This window comes from Mixophyes fleayi, chromosome 6 (assembly GCF_038048845.1).
Source record: "Mixophyes fleayi isolate aMixFle1 chromosome 6, aMixFle1.hap1, whole genome shotgun sequence".
NCBI lineage: Eukaryota > Metazoa > Chordata > Amphibia > Anura > Limnodynastidae > Mixophyes > Mixophyes fleayi.
In genome coordinates, this window is record NC_134407.1 from 214,505,631 (window position 1) to 214,529,587 (window position 23,957).

Genomic DNA, 23,957 nt, shown 5'->3' on the forward strand with positions numbered 1-23,957 from the left:
TAACACGGCACCAGAGTCTGCTCCACCTGTATAATAATAGCATGGCACCAGAGTCTGCTCCACCTGTATAATAATAACACGGCACCAGAGTCTGCTCCACCTGTATAACAATAACACGGCACCAGAGTCTGCTCTACCTGTATAATAATAACACGGCACCAGAGTCTGCTCCTCCTGTATAATAATAACACGGCACCAGAGTCTGCTCCACCTGTATAATAATAGCATGGCACCAGAGTCTGCTCCACCTGTATAATAATAACACGGCACCAGAGTCTGCTCCACCTGTATAACAATAACACAGCACCAGAGTCTGCTCCACCTGTATAATAACACGACACAAGAGTCTGCTCCACCTGTATAATAATAACACGGCACCAGAGTCTGCACCACCTGTATAATAACACAGCACCAGAGTCTGCTCCACCTGTATAATAATAACACAGCACCAGAGTCTGCTCCACCTGTATAACAATAACACAGCACCAGAGTCTGCTCCACCTGTATAAAAATAACACGGCACCAGAGTCTGCTCCACCTGTATAACAATAACACAGCACCAGAGTCTGCTCCACCTGTATAATAATAACACGGCACCAGAGTCTGCACCACCTGTATAAGAACACAGCACCAGAGTCTGCTCCACCTGTATAATAATAACACAGCACCGGAGTCTGCTCCCCCTGTATAATAATAACACGGCACCAGAGTCTGCTCCACCTGTATAATAATAACACGGCACCAGAGTCTGCTCCTCCTGTATAATAATAACACGGCACCAGAGTCTGCTCCACCTGTATAATAATAGCATGGCACCAGAGTCTGCTCCACCTGTATAATAATAACACGGCACCAGAGTCTGCTCCACCTGTATAACAATAAAACAGCACCAGAGTCTGCTCCACCTGTATAATAACACGACACAAGAGTCTGCTCCACCTGTATAATAATAACACGGCACCAGAGTCTGCACCACCTGTATAATTATTAATAACACGGCACCAGAGTCACCTCCACCTGTATAATAATAACACAGCACCAGAGTCTGCTCCCCCTGTATAATAATAACACGGCACCAGAGTCTGCTCCACCTGTATAATAATAACACGGCACCAGAGTCTGCTCCACCTGTATAATAATAACACGGCACCAGAGTCTGCTCCACCTGTATAATAATAACATGGCACCAGAGTCTGCTCCACCTGTACTGTAATAATAAATATCATTACCTGCTGCCAGACACATAAACGCGAGGTCTCCGCTTTATCTCACTCACTTCTCACCCGGAAGTTCTTCCGGTCTGTGCCTTGTCCCTGTCGTAGTATGAGCTCTAAAGGCTTCGACAAAATGGCCGTCGCTGTTTGTAACTGGGGACAGAGAGGCCTCAGAGTCTGAGGAAGTCAGCTGTTCAAAAGGGGCGTGTCTATGCTAGTCAGTGGGCGTGGTTTCACGGAGTGGTTTGTTTTAATCTTAAAATATGTTTTATAATATAATATAATATATAATATAATATATAGCCTCACAGATGTGGTGCAGGGAGTACTGACATCATATTATACTGCACAGCTTTATACTGACATTACCAGCATATTTCTACAGCCCAAATACCTTATACTAATATTATATATTATATATACTGTTATATCCCACATTACTGTAATACTTATACAGCCCATATACCTTATACTAATAATATATATTACCTATACTGTTATATCCCACATTACTGTAATACTTATACAGCCCAGATACCTTATACTAATAATATATATTATCTATACTGTTATATCCCACATTACTGTAATACTTATACAGCCCAAATACCTTATACTAATAATATATATTATCTATACTGTTATATCCCACATTACTGTAATACTTATACATCCCAAATACCTTATACTAGTAATATATATTACCTATACTGTTATATCCCACATTACTGTAATACTTATACAGCCCAGATACCTTATACTAATAATATATATTATCTATACTGTTATATCCCACATTACTGTAATACTTATACAGCCCAGATACCTTATACTAATAATATATATTACCTATACTGTTATATCCCACATTACTGTAATACTTATACAGCCCAGATACCTTATACTAATAATATATATTACCTATACTGTTATATCCCACATTACTGTAATACTTATACAGCCCAGATACCTTATACTAATAATATATATTACCTATACTGTTATATCCCACATTACTGTAATACTTATACAGCCCAGATACCTTATACTAATAATATATATTACCTATACTGTTATATCCCACATTACTGTAATACTTATACAGCCCAGATACCTTATACTAATAATATATATTATCTATACTGTTATATCCCACATTACTGTAATACTTATACAGCCAAGATACCTTATACTAATAATATATATTATCTATACTGTTATATCCCACATTACTGTAATACTTATACAGCCAAGATACCTTATACTAATAATATATATTATCTATACTGTTATATCCCACATTACTGTAATACTTATACAGCCCAAATACCTTATACTAATAATATATATTATCTATACTGTTATATCCCACATTACTGTAATACTTATACAGCCCAGATACCTTCTACTAATAATATATAATACCTATACGGTTCTATCCTGGATTACCACCATGCTTATACAGCCCAGATACCTTATACTAATAATATATATTACCTATACTGTTATATCCCACATTACTGTAATACTTATACAGCCCAGATACCTTATACTAATAATATATAATATCTATACGGTTCTATCCTGGATTACCGCCATGCTTATACAGCCAGGCTACTCCTCTGTAACACAGTGGAGACTTCCGCTCTCTTAGGGGTGAGTGTGTTCTTCATCCCGCAGTACAGAGGTGACAAGTGGTGCCCGCAGCCATCCATGGACAGCCCCCTCTGGGAATATGGGGCACAGATTTCTCCAGCTCAGCTCCAGAGGACGATCTTCTCGCTCAGTGCAGGGAGGATGCGGCAGCTCCTGTAAAGAGGATTCACACCTGGAGACCTTCTACACCGCTACCCTCTTACTTTAGAGGCTCCTGCTCCATGGTTTCCCTCCCTGGTTGCTGTCCCTTTGCTGGCAGTGCTGCTTGGGCTGTCCTGATATACACACAGGTGCTACCAGGCATGCCATGTGTGTTACGGCTCCTTGCGGAGCAAGTCTATCTGTGTACTAAGTGGCTTTTATTTTCTTTCCAAGAATTATTTGAAGAAGAGAAGATGATGCATGTGGACTAATAAGAAGAAAATGGCTATGGAATTAAAATAAGATGAATATCCCTATGGAGATGAAACAGAGGGATCCGATTGGCAGGATTGGTGGTTTTTATCATCAAGGGGTGAAAGTGGATCAAGACACTGCCTCCCATACTCCAAGCTATTTCTCAAATTAGTTTAATTACTTCCGTAATTTGTGGGCTGAATGATTGGCTTACACTACAGATTCTTTAAAAATATAGGATTGAGACCAACATCAGTGTATGTATGTTTTCCTGCTTCTCCCAGCACCAAAAACGTGATTATATGTGAATTATCAATTCTGTGTTTTATCCTTTTTATTTTATAAGAAACAATTGCATTATCTTTGTATGTCATTTTATTAACTGTTTTATCTTAAGTATTGTGGATGTAGCTTCCATATTAAATTACACTTATTAAGTGCAAGTCTGTGTTCTTACGAATTCACACGACAGTTTGGTCAAAATGCTACATAACTGAATACCAGTGAGAACATTGTGGTTTATCTTAACTCTGATTAAAGTAAATTGTGTTCTATTCATTCTAAGGGAGAACCGAAGGCTTCCTAAATAAGAGTGTCGGCTCTTCATAAAAAAAACCTTGGTGATGGCATAGTTGGTACGGCAAAGCTAGTGTGTGGCATAGATAAGGAGGATTTAATCATTTTAGACAAACCAGGTGGTTGTTTCAGGTTCATGTGAGTGTTGTTCGTGACATATATACAGAGGAGGGAGAGATGAGAAATGTACAGAGCAGAGGTGATAAACGTTATAAAGAGCCAGGAAAGATGAATAATGTATATAAAAAGGAGAGAGAGATAATAAACATACATACATGCAGAACTGGAAAGACGTTTAGGCCACTTCAGGTCTGGAACCTGGTGGATTTGTAATCACCTTGATAGAACTATTTGTCTTCTTGTTCGACCCACATGTGAAGGACTGGCTGCTATCGTTTATTCCCCACATCAACTCTATATCTAAATCATATTACATACATCTAAAGAACATTTCCAGAATATGCACATATCATCTTACACAGGACACTGCAAAAACAGTAATTCATGCATTCATCATTTCCTGCATTGACTATTACAATTCCTTCCTTACTGGTCTTTCCAAAATCAGACTTGAACCCCTACAATCTGTTTTGCATGCAGCAGCTAGACTGATTTTCCCTGCAAACCGTTCTTCCTCTGCTGAGTCACTCTGTCAGTCTCTACATTGGTTGCCTGTTTTTCAACGAATCCAATATAAAATTTTTCTACTAACATACAAGGCCATTGTCGAAGTCGTATAATTGGATGAACGAAAGTATATTGGTTAATATTGTTTCATTGTGCGATTGCATTCAGTATGCCACGCTACATGTGGCGTACTGCGATCGCATGGTAAAATACGCACGCACACACTTGCATTACAACATTTAGTTATTTATATAATTCAAAGTCATATTGGTTCCGTTATACAGTGATTTATGAGCAGATAGTATTTAGTTTATTATTAGTTTATATATTATGATTATATGTACACTTCAGTGTTATTTAAGGTTCAGGTTATAGGAAAAGTGTCATGTCTGATATCATTTTGATCTGCACATTACCATCTCTCATCTTATAATTTCGGCTTTGTGATCGCTTCCTGCAATCAATAGTTATGGAAGATAAAAGATTGAATGATCAAAATGGCATTGTGTTTTAAGTTGTTTATAACTGGTTTGGGTCAGTTTCCTTGAGAAGCACATGTTTTCAGCTGTTGGGGGAAGGTGATCCCCTCTTCCCAGAGAAATCCTTTGAACTGACCTAAGACCTGATTTACATTAGACTGTCCTGAACCAAAAGAAACATGTTCTATACTGAAACCGGATACTATCAAGCTTTTTTATCAGCTCTTTCTCTCTCTCTGTTCCATTGTCTTCGGGGGAGCTCTAATAAGGAAAATGTAATGTATTCTGTGTTTTTATACTTTCCTGTTTTAATGTAACATCTTTAATAGGTATCATGTATCGGCTATATTGTACTGTATTGTACTTGTTTATTGAACTGCTAAACAAATTGCTTTTGCTAAATAAATTGCTTGTGCTTCGGAAACACAATACAATCGCTTGGGCAATGCTTATTTGAAAATGATAGAATTACTTTAATACCATCAACAAAATTGCACCGACATACATCTCCTCACTTGTCTCAAAATATCTCCCAAATCGACACCTCCGTTCTGCACAAGATCTACGTCTCTCCTCCGCTCTCATCACATGCTCACATTCCCGGTTACAGGACTTTTTTCCGGGCTGCACCCACTTTGTGGAATTCCCTCCCTCGCACAGTAAGACTTTCCTCTAGTCTTCAAACCTTCAAGCGTTCTCTGAAAACCCACCTCTTCAGACAAGCTTATAATATTCCTCATCCAGCATCTTAATCTCCCTAGATTACCCTATTACCATCCTCTATACAGCTAACACAAGACAACAACCCTCTGACAAACATTGCTTTGTGACTGATCACACAGCCTACTCAATACTTTTACCTTTGCATTCTAGCTGGTCCAATGTGTAATATGATGTAGCACATGCCCTTGTGTTTCAAACTCCCATTGTCCCATAGATTGTAAGCTTGCGAGCAGGGTTCTCTTACCTCTCTGTCTGTATGTATTACCCAGTATTGTTTTATTAATGTTTGTTCCCAATTGTAAAGCGTTATGGAATTTGCTGACGCCAAATAAATAAATGTTGATGATGATGATAATTTGCCGAAGCTGGAAACAGTTGAATTGGAGGTACTGGGTTCTATCACATCTATCTGTGATGGGATTGTCACAACATCTGGTGATCTGCTGCGAAGTTCTTCCAGCATTGGCTCTAGGGTGGTCACTATTGTTTGTGTGCTAGTTGCAGTCTGTTGCTGGCTCATAGCAATCTGGTGCATTATTGCTTCCATAGAGGCACGCCTTACACGCTGTGCTTCTCTCTCCTCCCGTGTCTCTCTATGAATTTCATGCAACTGTTGTTGCAGGCCAACAAAGTTTCTTCTTAGAATGTGCTGGAACTGAACTTGGGTGTCATGGATCTGCCAGACCAAGTCATCTGTCCATCGAGAAGATGTTGTCAGCTCCATATTGTTTTCTGAAAATGTCTTTCTCCTCAGCGAAACTCCAGGGGTATAAGACAATGCAGCTGACAAGTGTCTTTTTTGGTCTGTGACTCCACTTTGTAGCCATTCTTCAATTGTTGGCATCACTGGCAGTAGTAATTAAGTAGCCATTACTGTTAAAATGTTTATATTTTGGGCATACATTTGGCTCTTACCAATCTGTGGTTGTCGATTGATCTACATATCTACTGTGGATTGTTGCCTCTCCCTTGCCTTATTCATGAAATGTAAAGAATAAAACTAGGTTTTATTCTTTACATTTACAAGGTCCAAAAGTTCAGGCAAGGTCACAACGGAAAATCAATCAGGAATGTCAGGAGACAAAGCAGGTCAGCAACACACATTCAGTGAACGCTATAACCTGCAGGGAAGCTAAGCCCTCCCTGCCTTTAATACATGGAAGGGACAATCACAGAGGGGAAGCTCAGCAGGGATATAATTGATTATATAAAGTTGGGCACGTGCCCGTCTGCCCAGCTGGCTGGGTCGCGGCGTTAAAATAAAGAGCGTCCAGGCAATTGCCATGGTGACGGTCAGGATGCATCTCGGTCGTCATGACAATGGCCGGGATACAGCCAGGGAGCAGGAGTGAGTTGCTGCTTCGGGACTGCTGCAGCTCCTGACAGTACACTCCCATTGAGGAGGGGGTCAAGGAACCCAGACATCCAGGTTTCCCAGGGAACTGTTTAAAGAATTATCTAAGGAGTTTATCAGCGTGCAGGCATCTCCCAGGAACCCAAGAGCGTTCTTCTGGGCCATAGCCCTTCCAATGTACCAAGAAATGGGTTTGTCCCTGGACTTTCTTGGAGTCGAGAATCTTTTCTACAACAATTTGTGGCATCCATGCATGTTGACTGGCCGAGGCTTTCGTGACTCATGGAACCTGAACTTGGTAGATGAGGCAATGTGTTTCAAGAGAGAACATTGGAATGTATTCGGAATTCTCAATGAAGGTGGAAGTTTCAGCTTAAAGGCAACGGAATTAACCTTTTTGACAATGGCAGAGGGTCCAGTGAACCTAGGTTCAAGATTTTTGCAGGGTTGTTTGAGCCTAATTTTCCACGTGGAAAACTAGACTAGACTTTGAGAGAACAGTTCCTGCGATGGCGATCTGCAACCTTCAATATCTGGGAACAGCTAAACTAGATTAAACTGCAAGGGGACTAACATGCCATCTACTTATACAGCTTCTGGGTCTCTGACTCTCCAACAAAAATGCTCAACCTTGTAGTTGAACCGAGATGCCATCATATCGACATCTGGCTAACCCACCTGTAAACAATATGGTGAAAGGCATCTGGGTGAAGAGACTATTCATCTGAGTGTACAGTCTGCCTGCTCCGAATGTCTGCCTCTCAGTACTTTACCCCTGGGATGAAGACTGCTGTGATGGCCTAATTATTTTGTTCTGCCCAAATGCAAGATCTTGTCAGTGTCTTGGATGGCTTCAAGGACTTCTTGTGCCTCGATGGGGGCTGGTGCAGGCGCGGGTTGGCAGGTTTCAGCCCAGGGGGCGCCCAGGCGGCCGCATCACATGACACGCGATGCGGCCGCCTGTGCCCTGACGCGGCCGTATCACGTCAGGTGATACGGGCGCCGGTTACTACGCGGAAATATTGCATCGGGGGGCTGGGCACCCGGCCCTAACAGTGGTTAGACCGAGTGGCCCGGGGGACCGATGCCCCCGTCCCAGCCCACCTCTGGGCTGGTGTCCATAGGCATCGGAGTCAACTCCCAGATGGAGAACAGGTGTTGTTTTGTTTGTCCTCTGCAGCCACCAAAGGTGGAAGTGACGCACCCTTTGGGAAAGGCGAATCACGAGGCTGGATAGACAAAGGTGAGATTTTGTTTACTTAGAGATGAGTTCTACTTTGAAAGTTCTTGCATGAAGCTGAGCAAACTGGACCACCTCGACGGCTGTGACCATCATTCCCAGTATATTCATGCAGAAACATTCAGTCTGTTAGTGAGCAAAAAAGGGAATTTACTATACTCTGCAATGTCAGAATTTTGTCTAACGATAAGAACACCCCCTGTTTATGGGTGTCGAAATAAAGACCCAAAAAGATTCATCTGTTGGATTCTAAAATGTTTGCACTCTTCTTCACATGGGCCTGAAGCAAAGTTGGTGATTCTGCTGTGATCAACAGATCGTCCAAGTGGGGAATGATTTTCACTTTCCTGGACCACAGCAGAGCCACCTTAACCTGATCAAAATCCTTGGAGCCACAAGAGGAAGAGACCGAAATTGGTAGTGATGCGACTGGACAGTAAACCTGAAAAGACAATAATGTCCTACCCAAAGTGGAATGGGTAGATACGCATCCTTGATGACCAAAGACACCATATACTCCTCCCATTCCATGCTGTTCAATCTGCCCACCTGAAGCTGGTTGTTAAAGGTTTTTGGATTTAAAATGGGCCTGAACAACCTGTCTGGTTTTTGAATCAAGAAGAGGTTTGAGTAAAACCCCCAGACCCTTCAGGTGATCTGGAACAACCACCCATGAAATAATAAAAGGTTATGTGTGGGCAGAAATCCCATCATACTGATAGTTTGTCAGAAGACCTGGCAGCTGGGCATCTAGCAACCAAAACCTGTTTCCCTCTCTGCATACCTCCACTAGGGGCAGAAGATTGCTCTCTCATGTACTGACTCTGTTTCCCTGCAGGGACTTCACTTGAGAAATGAAAAAAACGAAAACTGTTGCCTCTAGCTGTTGGAGCAATAACGGGAGGAGAAGCACTCCTTCTCCCTGAAGCCGAGCTGATAATTTTATCTAGCTCAAGCCCAAATAATACATCTCCAGGGAATGGAAGGAACTTAAACTCCACACCAGCTTCCCAGGCTTTAAGCTAGAGGGTCCAAAACCCAAGACTGCTGAAGCTGAGATCCTAGCCTCAATCAGTCCAGATTCTAGAGCCGCATAACCCCAAATACTCTGTAGCTCCTTGACTTTGCTCCTCCAAAGGCAGCAATTCAAACCCCAGTTTGACATCTATGAAGGCCAGTATGGAAGTATTGATGGGGAGGAGTGGAGTCAGCAGTGGTCTAGAGGCAGAGTAGTAGTATGAAAATATTGATGGGTAGAAGTGGGGCCAGCAGTGGTCTAGAGGCGGAGTAGTAATATGGAAGTACTGATGGGAGCGGTGTAGAGGTGCAGTACTTATTTAGTAGTTATTTATATGGACAACATTTCCAAATTACTGGTTCCACAATTACACCAGCTCATTGTTAAGATCACCAATCCTGCTATCTGGCTGACACTGTCAATTTATCTACAGTGTTCAGATCAGTGCAAATCACACAGTTCCTGTCTCACAACTTTTGCCCTCACAAAGTGACACCAAAATGGTTGTTTCCAAAACCCTGCAATCGCAGACATTATTGCAGCCTCTAGGGAAGTGAACTACAACAATATGACGATGTGTATCATGTGTGCCTAATGTAAAATAACATACAATTTAACGTATACATAATATATGGCACATGCTGTGTATATATAATATTATAACATAGAATAGGTACACAGACCATTTGGACAGGAATAACCAATAGCTCATCACATTTGTGTTAACCCTGAATTAGCTGGGAAAAAAATTATTCCACTTCTGTTCTGTGTTTTCCACTCATTATTTCCTCTGCCCTGATCCAAGATGGCCGCCGAGCGATCGCTTGGGTTGCTATAGTAACGCGCATGCTCAGATGCAGCGGTCGACCTTTAAGGACGTTTGATTAGAAGGGATATCAGTACACACATCTCCTCGGTGTAAATAGATAGAGAATAACCTGTGTACAACACGGAGCTAGACTCTCGCTACTCAGTGTAACTAGAGGGAACAAGTTAGGACGACATCTGTCCTCAGTGTAGAAGAGCGGCGGCCATTTTCTTATAGTCTCCTAGGCATAACATGGTGCAGCCCCTCTTCTACCACATGAGGCGGTGTGTAGTATGGTTACACCCCTTCCTAACGTCATTTATTGTCCTAGTACATCCGGGTTATGGTGGAGGCTGATTAAGGAGGAGGTAATATTATACTATTATCTTTGTTTATTATTATTATTATTATTATTATTATTATTATTATAATATAGAAGAGAGATAGTAGGCAGCTCCCAGCACATACTGTTTATGTTATGAGGGATTATTATTATTATTATTATGTAGAAGAGATAGTAGGCAGCTCCCAGCACATACTGTTTATGTTATGAGGGGTTATTATTATTATATAAAGGACACAACATCTGATCCAGAAGTTCCCCCTATGGATATAACAGATTATTATTATTGTAAAGTGTTTATGATCAGGGTTCTCTTATGATATATAAAGACAATGACCACAGTACTTTGTAGCTTTGTGACCAGACCAGTGTTATCAATATCTCAGTATATTGGTAAAATGTAGACTAGCTTATTATTTGTCAGGATAAACTTGGATTTGGCAATAACAACAATTCCATCATGATGAATAATTTGTGAAGGCAATGGGGAATTATACTGCAATTATGGGAATTATATGGTATTGCTGAGGAATGTCTTCACATGAAGAGGCTGCAGCTGCTGGATCCAATGACTTCAGCTGTCATTGGTGTTATTATTGTCCGCTGATAATGCTGCTGCCTTATAGCCACATGCACTGTCCCCACCAGCTGCTGCCAGTGTTATTCTCTACCTTATGTAACAAGTGTTCCCAATACCCCTATAGATCATTCAGGCAGGACCATCTATAGCTTCTGTTTCATGTCAGTGTATGTAACATGTTTGTGTCATGATCCCTTCAGTATATAGCGCTGCATAATAAGTCAGTGCTTTATAAATAAAGGATTAAAATATTCCTTTTATTTATATGGCTAACCTAGGGAAAATAAAGAAAATGGTATAAAAGTACATTTTTTATATGATTATTTTCCTAATATTAAGGCCCTAGTAGAATATCCTAAAATGTATTCCGAAGTTTTTTCTGTATATGTCAGTGCTACATATGTGTTGTATATTATACACTACATACCACGCTAACACACCACATGTGTAAACCACCCCTCCCTCAAAACCAACCTACCTTTAATATCAAACCATAAGTAGCCTAAAATGGAGACGTGGTCAGCTCTGGTCTTGTGTTTGGACATCTAGGACTGGGTAGTAGTCTGCAGGACACGTGTTACAGTGTATGATAAGGACAGGGAGCTGACAGTGTTACAGGCTCCACGTCTCCCTCAACCATCATATTGTCTGCTGATGATTGGTTGGTGTGTGGGGAACATTGCTCTGCCATACCCCCTGGGAGAACCCTCCAATTATACCTCCCCCTTCTAGAAAACACAAGAAACAGACCTTTCTCTCATTAAAGTGTTCTCCCCATTGCTTTGTGTTAGTGTTGGGTACATTTTTATACCATATCTATTTCTGGAACCAAGTATAATATCCATGATTTAGAGCCTCAGATCTCTGTCACTAAGGATGGAATTCATTTAGCTGCGAGGTGTCTCCAGAACTAGTCATCTCGTGGCAGAAATTTGACAGAAATCTCTGCTTATTTTTCGGGGGTGCAAAGAAAAATGAGCAGAGATTTCTACCTTAAATTGTCGGCAGTGTGCGCAGTGCGTTGTTCGCACATCTCTTTTCTGCCAATTGAATTCCCCTCCAAGAATTCCTGCATTGTTTGAGGAGCACCAGAGGTTCCAGCTAGCACCAGTGCCAATTATACCTCAGGTATTAATTACAGCAGTCACAGTCAGTACTTAATTATCCTTCCTGTTACATGTTGATTTCCTGAAATTCCTTTGATGTGTCTGAGATATTATATATCTGCTTCGGTGTGTGTTTTGTGTCTTAACAAAAATGTAACGATAACCATATAAGTGTCCCATGTATTCTTATACTGGGCGAGTCCCCACTCCCACTGCTGGGAGATTGGATTTATGGATTTATCACACATTCTGTGTGAACGTTCTTCCTTATATTACCGGTCTGTCTTCCTCCCTCCAATGTCACAATGTGTTTTCATTTTATAGAAATCCTCCTATTTGTATAAATCATACTTGCCAACTCTCCCGGAAAGTCCGGGAGACTCCCGAAATTCGGGTCAGTCTCCCGGGCTCCCGGGGGAGATGGCATTTCTCCCGCATACCGGATTTCACAGAGAATCGCCTCATTTGACGCGATTCTCTGTGAATCACGCCATTTTGGAGGGCGGTAGGGGGCGGGACGAGGCCAATCGTGTCATTTTGGCCCCACCCCCTGCGACACAAATTACGTTTTCGTATTACGTTTCCCGCCCTCCAGTCTCGCCCCCTCTCCGGGAGTTGGCAACTATGGTATAAATCCTAATCTCTAATAATACTTTTCTGCCATACCACTTCTGTCCCTTCTCTCCTAAATGCTGTACATGTTCAGCTCTAAAAGTCTTTAATGATAAGTTTTGTTATACAACCCATGCACCATTGTAGTAGACCTTCTCTGATATTTTTCCTTCTGTTTTATTAATGTGTTTTTGGAGATGAGGCTCACAGAACTATACACAGTAATTAAGGTGAGGTCTTACCAGTGGCCTATAAAGTGATATTATAACCTCCCTTTTCTACTGGCTTTTCCCACTGCTGGACTACACTGTTGGCTTTTCTGTCTAGAGCGGCAAAGAATTCTGGGTATGTCACAGTGACATCAATTCTATGGTGTTCGTTTCCACAGGGGCTTTATATCCTAGTATAGGAAGTCCTGTCTAGTTGGTATGTGGTGGTAATAACGTATTTCAATACACAGGATTACACAGTATTGAAGAAATCTGGTGAGTGTGTAACACCAGGCAGCCGTGTGTCAGGAGTATTGAGCAGGACCCAGAGCCCCATCACGGAGCCTCCACCTCACTCACTGATACATGAGAGAAACAATGACCAGAGGATTCTAGAACTCACCAACAAGATCATTCAGCTGCTGACTGGAGAGGTGACTGCTGGGAATGGGACATTATACAGTAACACCAGGGGATGTGTCTGGGTGATGACTGTATCATTGTGTGTGTCAGGTTCCTATAAGGTGTCAGGATGTCACTGTCTATTTCTCCATGGAGGAGTGGGAGTATTTAGAGGGACACAAGGATCTGTACAAGGACGTGATGATGGAGAATCACCAGCCCCTCACATCACTGGGTAAGAGGAGATTTAACCACAGCCCTGTCTGTGTGTATAGAAGATGCCTCACTGCATGTAACAAAACAAAAAAAATATATATATATAATGTGTTAATGTGTACACTGTGAATTTTGTATAGTCTGTAGTTTAATTTGTTTATGTGCTTTGCTTAGTAAGTAAATGTGTGCATCACAACACAAGTTTTCTCCACTAAAAAGTGTACTTGATTATTGTTCCTGTGGAGTGTTGGGTGGAGTATATATAGTGGCGTAGTGCCTGGTGAGGGCTTTGTGTGGTAGGTTAAGGGCTTTTTTTCTATTCCTCCTCTCTGGGTGTCATTAAATGTAGAGAGCACCATGGTTGGTAAAAACGTCCTACAAAAGGTTTTGGGGAGACAGTTGTGGTGAACGAATACAAGAATAAAGTGGAGAAATAGGATAGATTATATGTAAAGTAGTGATGATAAAAACTGTTGAAATATAGATCATAATGGATTCAAATGAAATGCAGAAATGTGTGTGTGTGGGGGGAGTTTCTGATAAAGGTAAATGACAGAATTAATAGTGAAGGTAAAGTAACATTTCATAAAGCTAACCACCATTTAATTTTTCTCAACAGAGCTACATAAAGATCCATCTGCTCTTATTAAAGAGGAATCATTCTCATGTGAAGGAAGAAACCTCACCAACATTTATACACCCACAGATCATACACAATATACATCTACTCGTATTAAGGAGGAATCAGTCTCATGTGAAGGAAGAAACCTCACCAACATTTATACACCCACAGATCATACACAATATACATCTACTCGTATTAAGGAGGAATCAGTCTCATTTGAAGGAGGAAATCTCACTGACATTTATACACCCACAGATCATACACAATATACATCTACTCGTATTAAGGAGGAATCAGTCTCGTGTGAAGGAAGAAACCTCACCAACATTTATACACCCACAGAGCCTACACAATATACATCTACTTGTATTAAGGAGGAATCGGTCTCATGTGAAGGAAGTCATTTCACCGAAATGTATACACCCATAAAGCATACACAATACACATGTATTCATATTAAGGAAGAAGCTGTATTACGTGAAGAAGGAAATCTCATCAGCACTGATGTTTATGCATCTACTTCTGTTAAGGAGAAACCTGTCTCATGTGAAGAAGGAAATCTCCCACCCACAGATCATACACAATATACATCTCTTATTAAGGTGGAATCGGAATCTTCTTTGAATGGAGAAAAAAGTTTTAATAGTAACTTCAGCCACATTAGATACCAGAAAAAAAATGTGAATGATAACATTGAAGACAAATCTTGGTCTTGTTCTGAATGTGGGAAGTGTTTTACTAGGAAAGCAAACTTTCGTGTACATCAGATGATTCACACAGGAGAGAAGCCATATTCCTGCTCTGAATGTGGAAAATGCTTTACAACAAATTGGAAACTTCTTAGCCATCAGAGAGATCACACAGCAAATAAGCCGTATTCTTGCTCTGAGTGTGGCAAATGTTTTTCCTTTAAATCAGAACTTGTTGTGCATCAGAGAATTCATACAGGAGAGAAACCTTATTCTTGCTCTGAATGTGGGAAAACTTTCAACAGAAAATCACATTGTAATGCACATCAAATCATTCACACAGGAGAAAAACCATATTCCTGCTCTGAATGTGGGAAATCATTTAATAATAAATCAGATTGTAATACACATCAAAAAATTCACACAGGCGAGAAACCATATTCTTGCTCTGAATGTGGGAAATGTTTTATCAGGAAATCACAGCTTATTATACATCAGAGAATTCATACAGGAGAGAAACCATATTCTTGCTCTGAATGTGGGAAATCATTTAACAGTAAAGCACATTATAATACACATCAAAAAATGCACACAGGAGAAAAACCATTTTCCTGTTCTGTGTGTGGAAAATGCTTTACAGCTCGTTGGCAACTTCTTAGCCATCAGAGATATCATGCAGGAAGTTATCCGTATACTTGCTCTGAGTGTGGTAAAAGTTTTTCCTGTAAATCAGGTCTTGTTGTACATCAGAGAATTCATACAGGTGAGAAACCTTATTCTTGCTCTGATTGTGGGCAATGTTTTAGGTATAATTCTGAATTTGTTAAACATCAGAGAGATCACACTCCTGCTAAATCAATTTCTTGCTCTGAATGTGGGAAGTATTTTAATCACGAAATTCACACACGTGAAAAACCATATTCTTGCTCTGAGTGTGGGAAAGCTGTTAACTAGAAACAAAACCTTTATATGTATCAGAGACCACACAGGAGAGAAGTAATTCTTGCTCTGAATGTGGGAAAGGTTTTATAAATAAAGTATTCTTAATCATTAGAGAAGTCACGAAGGAGTGGACATACATTTGCTCTGCATGTGGAAATAGTTTTAACCAGAAATCAGTATTTGTTCTCCATCAGAAAATTCACACATGAGTATACATATACTTGTGGTCTGAGTTGGAGAAATGTTTACTCAGATTGTCAAGCTTTGTTGTGCACCAAAATGTGGGAAATGGTTTACTAGTAAAGCACTTTCTTTTGTATCAGAGAAGCCACACTGGAGAAAAGCCACGCTTCTGTTCTAAATATAGGAAATATTTTAAAAGTAAAGAATCCTTAACTACTAATCTGTCACACTGGAGAGAAACGATACTCTTTCTCTGAACTGGGAATGTTTTGTGAGTTAAATCTCTCCCGACAGCTATAGTTCTATTTATGATGTGACTTTTCCGAAATCCTAAACGTAAAATTCTGGTTGCCTTAAGATTGGGCTACCAAAATAGATATGTACAAGTTCCTTTACCCTGACAGATCTATAACATTGTTGTTTAACAATTACAGATGTTTAACATTACAATTACATTTGCTGTGCAGCTAAGTATTAGCTTTTCTTCTGTCATTAACAATTTTCTGGCTTAGAGAGGATGATTACAGTGTCCTTCAATGTGTGTTGGAAGGTTTCTCCCCTCACAGTCGCCACATTTTGTGAATATCTTTCATTCTGGGAAGCTGGTGAAACTTTTACAAATGTATTCGTAAATGCCAAATTTTGGGTTTAGTTGTCCTTCAAGTGCAAACAGTTTATTTGTCATATATTAATGAGTTGAATAAAATGAAGCAGAAAATAGTAGTACAGACCGATGGTGCATTAAACAAAAGATATTTAGGGGTGTTGAGATGGGGTTTATTAAAATGCCCTCACTGTAGGTACAATGGGTACTGGGACACGTGAAAGACTATTCTATGGAAAGTAAGTCCACAGCCATGGCTGGAGTGAGATGGGTGTGCAGGAAAAATTGTTCAGGCAGCCCCACACTATTCATAGGATGGTGTGGGGGGGTCCTCCTTATGGACGGTGATCATCTTAGTGATTGGGGGGAGTGTGCTATTTCTATACAGCACCTTCTTGGCAGGGCTTCCGTCATAGAGCCAGGCCTGCCAGAAATACACAACAGCTCTCCCTTAACGTCAGGGGGCTATTTAAAAAAGTTTTTACTGTGAACTTTGTGTATGTTTAGCAGTCACAGCTGGCCTGTCTGTGCACTCTGCACTGCAGCTTTGCACTGTGCTTTGTGTCCGTTTGGCAGCCCACAGTTGGCTTGTCATTGTGCACTGCTGCTGTACACTCTATCTCCCCTCATCTTTCCCTTGAAAGATGAGGGGAGATAGAGTGGAGTATGTCCAAGGCCTGGAAGGGGACATAAATTTTCTAATTATCCTGAGGGCTCCACTCCAGATTGTTTTGGCCAGTCAGGTGTTCATGCTTTGGAGCAGTGTTCGAGGCGTGGATTCAACAGCCGTGTTCGCCAGCAGAGGGTTCCATTGTTATGGTTGAACTTGTGTGGGCGAGGTATTTGGCCTAGTACACTGCCTATGTAGCTAGCCATTTTTCACACAGGGCTGAGTGTCTACCTACCCTCCTCTGCCCCCTCAGGGGGAGCTTGAGAACAGGTGCTTCATTTTTGGTAGCACACAGTTACCAGGCTCTGCTGTTGTATCACCAGGTGAGCCAACTTAGGCAGAAGGCCTGGTGAGGTTGGTACAAGGTCAGTTGTCAATCTCCCGTAGAGATTTATGGAATCAGCTTCCAACTAATTCATGAAAGTATCAAGCTCCTGCTTCTTTTCAGTCTTGGGAGGTTTAAGAAGTTCTCCCAAGAGGAAAGTGAGCTGGCTGTAGACTTGTACCCTGAAGTTTTCTGATGTCGTGTCGAGGATTCCGAAATAAAAGCAGGATATAAAAGACTTAATGTAAGCCATGAGGCACGCAATAGATATCAGCATACTGGAAAATTCAAGGTGTTGCAGTAGACGCAGTAACAGGTCTGATTTACCTGTTTCCTTCAGTAGCAGTGCTTCAGGGGATTCCCTTGATGGTCACGAGCTACTGGTGCCATTGGCTGTGACGGTTATGGTAGATGGACACTTTCAGCATGGCTGATGGCCTGTTGTGGCACCTGCTTATAAGACCAGACCTGCTAAGCCAGGTTTTATTCTGCTCCAGAGTTTCGTGGCTGGCTTTCACAGTGTGGCTCTTGAGGCCATGGTCTTAAAGGCGTAGACCTGCCCTGACAACATAGTTAGATCTGAGGTGTCCAAGTTTAGTCCTCAAAGGCTATCAATAGTTCATGTTTTCAGGATTTATTTAATCATGCACAGGGGAGTTAATCTATTTGGCTGGGTCAGTAATTATCCCACCTGTTTCTACAGACAGAAATCCTGAAAACATAACCTGTTGGTGGCTCTTTTTAACTTAGAAAGTATTTTATTTGTTTTATAAAATAAAGTAAAACAGACATAACAATGTATAGTGGTTACAGGCAGTAATAACAAGATTTGCACATTTACATTGTTAACATATAGTAAAGACACTATACAGAATAAAAAGTAGAGGGGATACAATAAAGGAAGGGGGGAGGGAGAGACATATTTAGAGATAATCAACATTTCAAAGTGGCACTTTTTGGAACATCGGAACAGTAGGGTTCTCGGTGGTCGGGTCAGTTACTGAGAGTCCTATAGAGGGAGAAGTTCTGAATAATATTCATGCCATGAGAACCACTTGATCAATGGAGAAGTTACAGCAGTTGAGTATCTAAAGTCAATGGTTTCCATCTCATAGCTACTTTATATTTGGGTGATAATTATTGAATGAGATGGGGGTAGTGGAGACTTCCAATGCTGGGCTATAACTGCCCTAGTAGCAATATTAGTATTGGATATGAGGTGGATATAGTTGTAATCGTGCAACAGTAGGGCAGGGGAGTACATTGGCCTTAGTAACCTGGGATATGAGGTGGAAAACCTTGGTCCACAATGACCTGATTTTGGGGTATGCCCAGAAAATATGTATGAGGGTACCAACATCACCACTTTCTCTCCAACAATGTTTGGACACCGTGGGCCATATTTTAGGATATATCTGGGATAAAACTATATCCTATGTGCCAAACTATGTTCTCTGTGAGAAACGTGAGCAATTGGTCTCTATGGAAGCCCAGGTAACTGATCTAAAGCAGACCATTGCAACATTGAGAGAGATTGCCAACCTGGAGCAGAGTTTACAGCTCACCGTTGATGCGTTAGCTGAGCAGGGTGGAGCAGAAACAGAGGAGGATGCACAGGTAGGCAGCTGGGTAACAGTTACTAGTGGTAGCAGAGGGAGGAAGAGACTGCTTCCTCTAGCAACCAGGAGAACGGTCTCCAGCACAGAGGGGACCAAAGTTACTCGGGGACCCAGGCAGATTGTGGTGCTAGGGGATTCAATTAGGAAGGTAGATAGGGCAATCTGTTACCGTGACCGTGCATGCCGAACAGTGTGTTGTCTCCCGGGGTGCTCGTGCTCGGCATATTGTCGATCGGGTGGACAGATTGTTGGGAGGGGCTGAAAATGACACGGCTGTTTTGGTGCATGTTGGCCAAATGACTGAGTTAGAGGAAGAAGGGGTGTCCTAAAGAATGATTTCAGGGAAATTGGTTGCAAACTTAAGGCAAGGACATCCAAGGTAGTATTTTTAGAAATACTACCTGTGCCACGCACTAGTCCAGGGAGGCAGCGGGAGATTAGGGAGGTTAATGCGTGGCTAAAAGATTGGTGTAGGAAGGAGGGTTTTGGATTCTTAGAGCACTGGGCTGATTTATCAGTCAGTTGCCATCTCTATTGTCGTGATGGATTGCACCTGAATGAGGAGGGGGCAGCAGTTCTAGGGGAGAGGATGGTTAGAAGGTTGGAGGAGGTCAATCAAGTATTTATGGGATAGATATTGAGAGTAGTAAGGAGGAATTTAACAAGAGTCAAGGGGGTGGAGAGGGGGGAAAGGGAAGCATAGTCAATAAGGAGAGGCCCTTTTTAAAGTAAAAAAAACCTAAGGGAGGCAATAGACTTAAGTGTATGCTTGCAAATGCAAGCATACACTTAAAAGCATACTGACAGGTAAAATGGGGGAGTTAGAAATAGTAGCAATGAATGAGCATTATGATATTATAGGTATCACGGAGACCTGGTGGGATGATATACATGACTGGGCAGTCAACTTGGAAGGCTATACTCTTCAGGAGGGATAGGGTAAATAAAAGGGGAGGAGGAGTATGTCTTTATATTAAGCCGGAGTTAAAACAAAGTATTCAGGAAGTTATATACGAGAATATTGGTGATAATATAGAGGCATTGTGGGTGAAAATATCCAGCAGAGGAAAAAGTTATGGGCAGTTGCTGATAGGGATATGCTATAAACCGCCAGATATTAGTATGCGTGAGGAAGACCAACTTCTACAGCAAATTGAAAAGGCTACACAACTAGGTCAAGTTTTAATTATGGGGGATTTTAATTATCCGGACATTGATTGGAATACTGAGACCTGCGGTACAGCTAGGGGAAATAGGTTTCTGAGCACGCTAAAAGACCATTACATGTCCCAATTAGTAGAGGAACCAACTAGGAACCAGGCTATAATGGAGCTAGTAATAACAAATAATCTAGACGTAATAGCAAATATTCAAGTAAGGGAACACTTGGGAAATAGTGATCATAACATGGTCTCATTTGAAATTAGTTTCCAAAAGCAACGGTATAAGGGATCAACTAGGACTTTAAACTTTAGAAATGTAAATTTTAATATGCTAAAGGAGTCTATAAAGTGTACAGACTTGGACAAAATTTTTGAAGGAAAAGATACGGAAGAAAAGTGGCTTGTCTTTAAAATGTTTACTTTTCTTATTGCTGGAGGGTGGTTTCAATCTTAGGGCTTGATTCATTAAGGATCTTAAATGAAGAGCATTCTTATTTCCGTCTCCTAGACAAACCCATATTACATTGCAAGGGGTGGAAATGAGTGTTCTGTTTTTTCATGTAGTACACACATATCAACTTTAAATTTCAGTGTACAAATAAGCTATCACCTATTTGTGTGCTACATGAAAAAAACAGGCAGTATTTAACTTATGTGCAAAACAGAACACTCATTTGCACCCCTTGCGATGTAACATGGGTTTGTCTAGGAAACGGAAATAAGAATGCTCTTCATTTAAGATCCTTAATGAATCAGGCCCTTAGTTCCTTGAAGGTCCAGATACTTGCCCTATTGGGTTTCCTTTGTGAAGACTGTGTCACGTCTCCGAATGTTTTTGTAGATCCCTTGCCTCTGCCGAGATGGAGCTTGCCCAGGAGTGCGGAGTCTAACGGGTAGGAGGTCTTCACCAGGGATCTCCGCAAGGGGATATGGGCTCCGCTGCTCCTGTCCCGCAGGTCGCGGTCTCCCAGACAAGTAATGGCAGAGAGGTAGTGGTGGTTAGGACACAATGGATAAATGAATGATGGTCAGGATGACGAGACGAAAGAACCCAGCTACTTCATAGCTGGTAACCCTTGACAACTGCAGGGGATGAGTAGAGCAGTAGTTCAATGCTGAGGATGATGAATGGAGAATGCTAAATCCAATAAAGTAACACACTGCAGAGGAATGTAAATCACTGATATAGCAACAGTCCAAACAGAATAATAATATAGAACTAGCTGATCCGTAAACGAAGATGATTCAACGTAGCAGGTGAGTTACTGGTATAGCGGTAATTCTCATTGTAGAAAAGCAAAAGCGTTGAACTCGTAGATTCTACAGATAACAATCCCAAGTGACAAAGATGAACACAAGTACATCAAACAGTTCCTTACCTAGAAGTAGTGGAGGAGCGAAGTATATCTGACCCGTGCGTGGAACTACAGGTGACCGATAACTCGGCAGTAGATCCAATAATAAAGCAACAGCAGCGTTGAGTCAGCCGGGTAGAGATGAGAAACTCGAGCTGTAGTAATAGCCACAGGTGCAGCAAGCAGTTCACAATGATAGTTCAGTATGCAGGTTAGCAGCAGCAGTGAAGAGACAGCTAAATCCAGACAGCAATGGATATAGGAAGGTCAAACCTATGGAAGCCAAATCCTAGTACTGAGTCAGTAACACGAAGAACAGGCAATGAACAGAGGAGGTTTAAATAATAGTCCAGAACCAATGAGAAATAGGGTGGAGGTCCAAAACAAGGTAACAAGGAGCACATGTGTAAAAGTGATGTCTCTGAATCAAGTAGTCGTTCAAGCACCGCTCACAAGAGGAAAGTCACAGCGCTGGTGCCTGTTTATGGGACCGGCGTGTGAGAGACTGGTGTCTTTACTGGACCTACAGCCTTTCAGAGAGTCGATGCACGTGCAGGGTCCATACATCTTCCCGGGAGAACTTTGAATCTTATCCTGGTGCTGACAGTGTTGTTGCACTTTTCATTTTCGCATATCGGACGCCCACATTTTATCTGTTCATTTCTTGATCTCCTTTGTTAAGGTTCTTGGGCCCGATTCATTAAGGATCTTAAATGAAGAGGATACTTATGTTAGTCTCCTGGACAAAACCATGTTACAATGCGAGGGGTGCACATGACTGTTCTGTTTTGCACATAAGTTAAATACTGACTGTTTTTTCATGTAGTTCCTCTAAATCACTCTCCACTAACTTTTGGAAGGTGCTGATAAATGACCCTTTTATGTGACTGGGATAGAAGGTAAGTTTCTCTTTGAGGGTGGTGTGTTTGTAATTATCCAGTACCTCTCTATTTTGGTTACTGATTATTGATCTAGAGGGGTCCAGAAAATATTTTATTAAGGGTTAGGCTTCTCACAAACTTTTGTACATCAATAAATGTATCAAATTTATTACGCCTTCTTTCCGGAGCAAACTTAAGGCCTTTTTTGTAGGATGCTTTTCTGGGGGTCAGTAAGTTGGAAACTACTCAGGTAGAATATACCTTTATCCTTTGAGTCTACCTTCTTATCTTTGGTCTTGGCCCTATGCCTGCATCCTCCTCTTGTTCCTCTGAACCCCATGAGTCCCGTTTCCTTTTTGGACTTGACGTTTTAGGAGTGTCTTTGTGTGTATTTGTAGAGGGGATGCCCTCTTTGAACAAATTATAGACTTTTTTTAGAATTAGTAGTCTCTTGGCTGCTGGGTTCTGTTTAATGTGTGTGTTACTCTCTCTGAAATGGCTGAGCTTATCCAAGAAACTTTGCTTTGTCTTGTTAAAGTACCTCTCAACTGCTTTTATTGTATTGTTGCTCTGCCAGTGTGGTATACTCTTCCCTTCATTGTGGCCTAGGGGCACCTCCATTGTTGTTGGGCTTCTAGAAACCAACAGTCACACTGACTTAGTATTGTCAAAAATATCACTGTCCCATTGTTTGTCATTACAGAATGCTGCTAATTTGCCAGTGTCTATTGTTGCATACTCACTATTAGTTGCTTCCTGAACATGAGGCGCCACCTTAATAAGTGGACCCATTCTGGAATCCCTACTGAAGCACAGTCAAGATAGGGAATAAATGTAATACTTCCGCAATGCTGTGTGATTGGTGCACTGTAAAGCTGGAGGCTGGGTCTGCACTTATAAACGATTTTACTTTTAATAACGTCATTGCCAGTATAAATAAAAGTCTGGCCTGGATTTAAAATTCCCTTTTGAAGTGTCTACCAGTTGACTGCTAACAATCATTGCAGAAAGGGAAGAGTTAATAGTAGAAGAGAACCCTGTGTATGGATAATGGAGCCTGGGGGTAAATGTATCAAGCCGAACGTTTTCCAGCAGGTTTGAAAGATCAATCAGATTCTAGTTATCATTTATTTAGTACATTCTACAAAATGACAAAATGATAGCTAGAATCTGATTGGTTGCTATAGGCAACATCTCTACTTTTCAAACCAGCCGGAAAACTCTCAGCTTGATACATTTACCCTCGGGAGTAAATTCTGGGCAGTGAAATGAGTGTCAAACCAGAGCTGGAATGGTAGTCATTAATGGATAATGTAATCAGACGATTTCAGACATTAGTCTA

At 41.2% G+C, this 23,957-nt stretch overlaps 3 protein-coding genes across 13 annotated transcripts in view; 1 reads left to right on the plus strand and 2 right to left on the minus strand.

Moving 5' to 3' along the window:
* The window catches only part of LOC142159778 (uncharacterized), a 627,000-nt gene that overhangs the window by 299,458 nt on the left and 303,585 nt on the right, over window positions 1–23,957 (minus strand). For 3 of the 11 annotated variants that reach the window (XM_075214469.1, XM_075214482.1, XM_075214468.1), the window contains exon 1: window positions 1,230–1,279. The exons of 5 other annotated variants lie outside the window; for them this stretch is intronic. The gene's annotated coding sequence lies outside the window, so the exon portion shown is untranslated. Of the gene's footprint in view, window positions 1–1,229; window positions 1,283–23,957 lie in introns of those variants that run through there. 3 more of the 11 variants (XM_075214471.1, XM_075214481.1, XM_075214470.1) reach the window with 3 other exon arrangements.
* The window catches only part of LOC142159899 (uncharacterized), a 335,145-nt gene that overhangs the window by 25,408 nt on the left and 285,780 nt on the right, over window positions 1–23,957 (minus strand). The window lies entirely within an intron of this gene.
* LOC142159854 (uncharacterized) lies at window positions 10,408–16,718 on the plus strand. Its single transcript, XM_075214669.1, has 3 exons — window positions 10,408–10,459; window positions 13,193–13,578; window positions 14,179–16,718. Exons 2-3 carry the CDS (start codon window positions 13,494–13,496, stop codon window positions 15,825–15,827), a joined length of 1,734 nt encoding a protein of 577 aa, XP_075070770.1. The 5' UTR covers window positions 10,408–10,459; window positions 13,193–13,493; the 3' UTR covers window positions 15,828–16,718.

Excerpts from the sequence above, each read along its gene's own strand:
- LOC142159854 (XM_075214669.1), top strand. The coding sequence starts at position 13,494 with ATGGAGGAGTGGGAGTATTTAGAGGGACACAAGGATCTGTACAAGGAC. Across the intron at positions 13,579-14,178 it reads CCAGCCCCTCACATCACTGG|AGCTACATAAAGATCCATCT; the intron begins GTAAGAGGAGAT and ends TTTTCTCAACAG.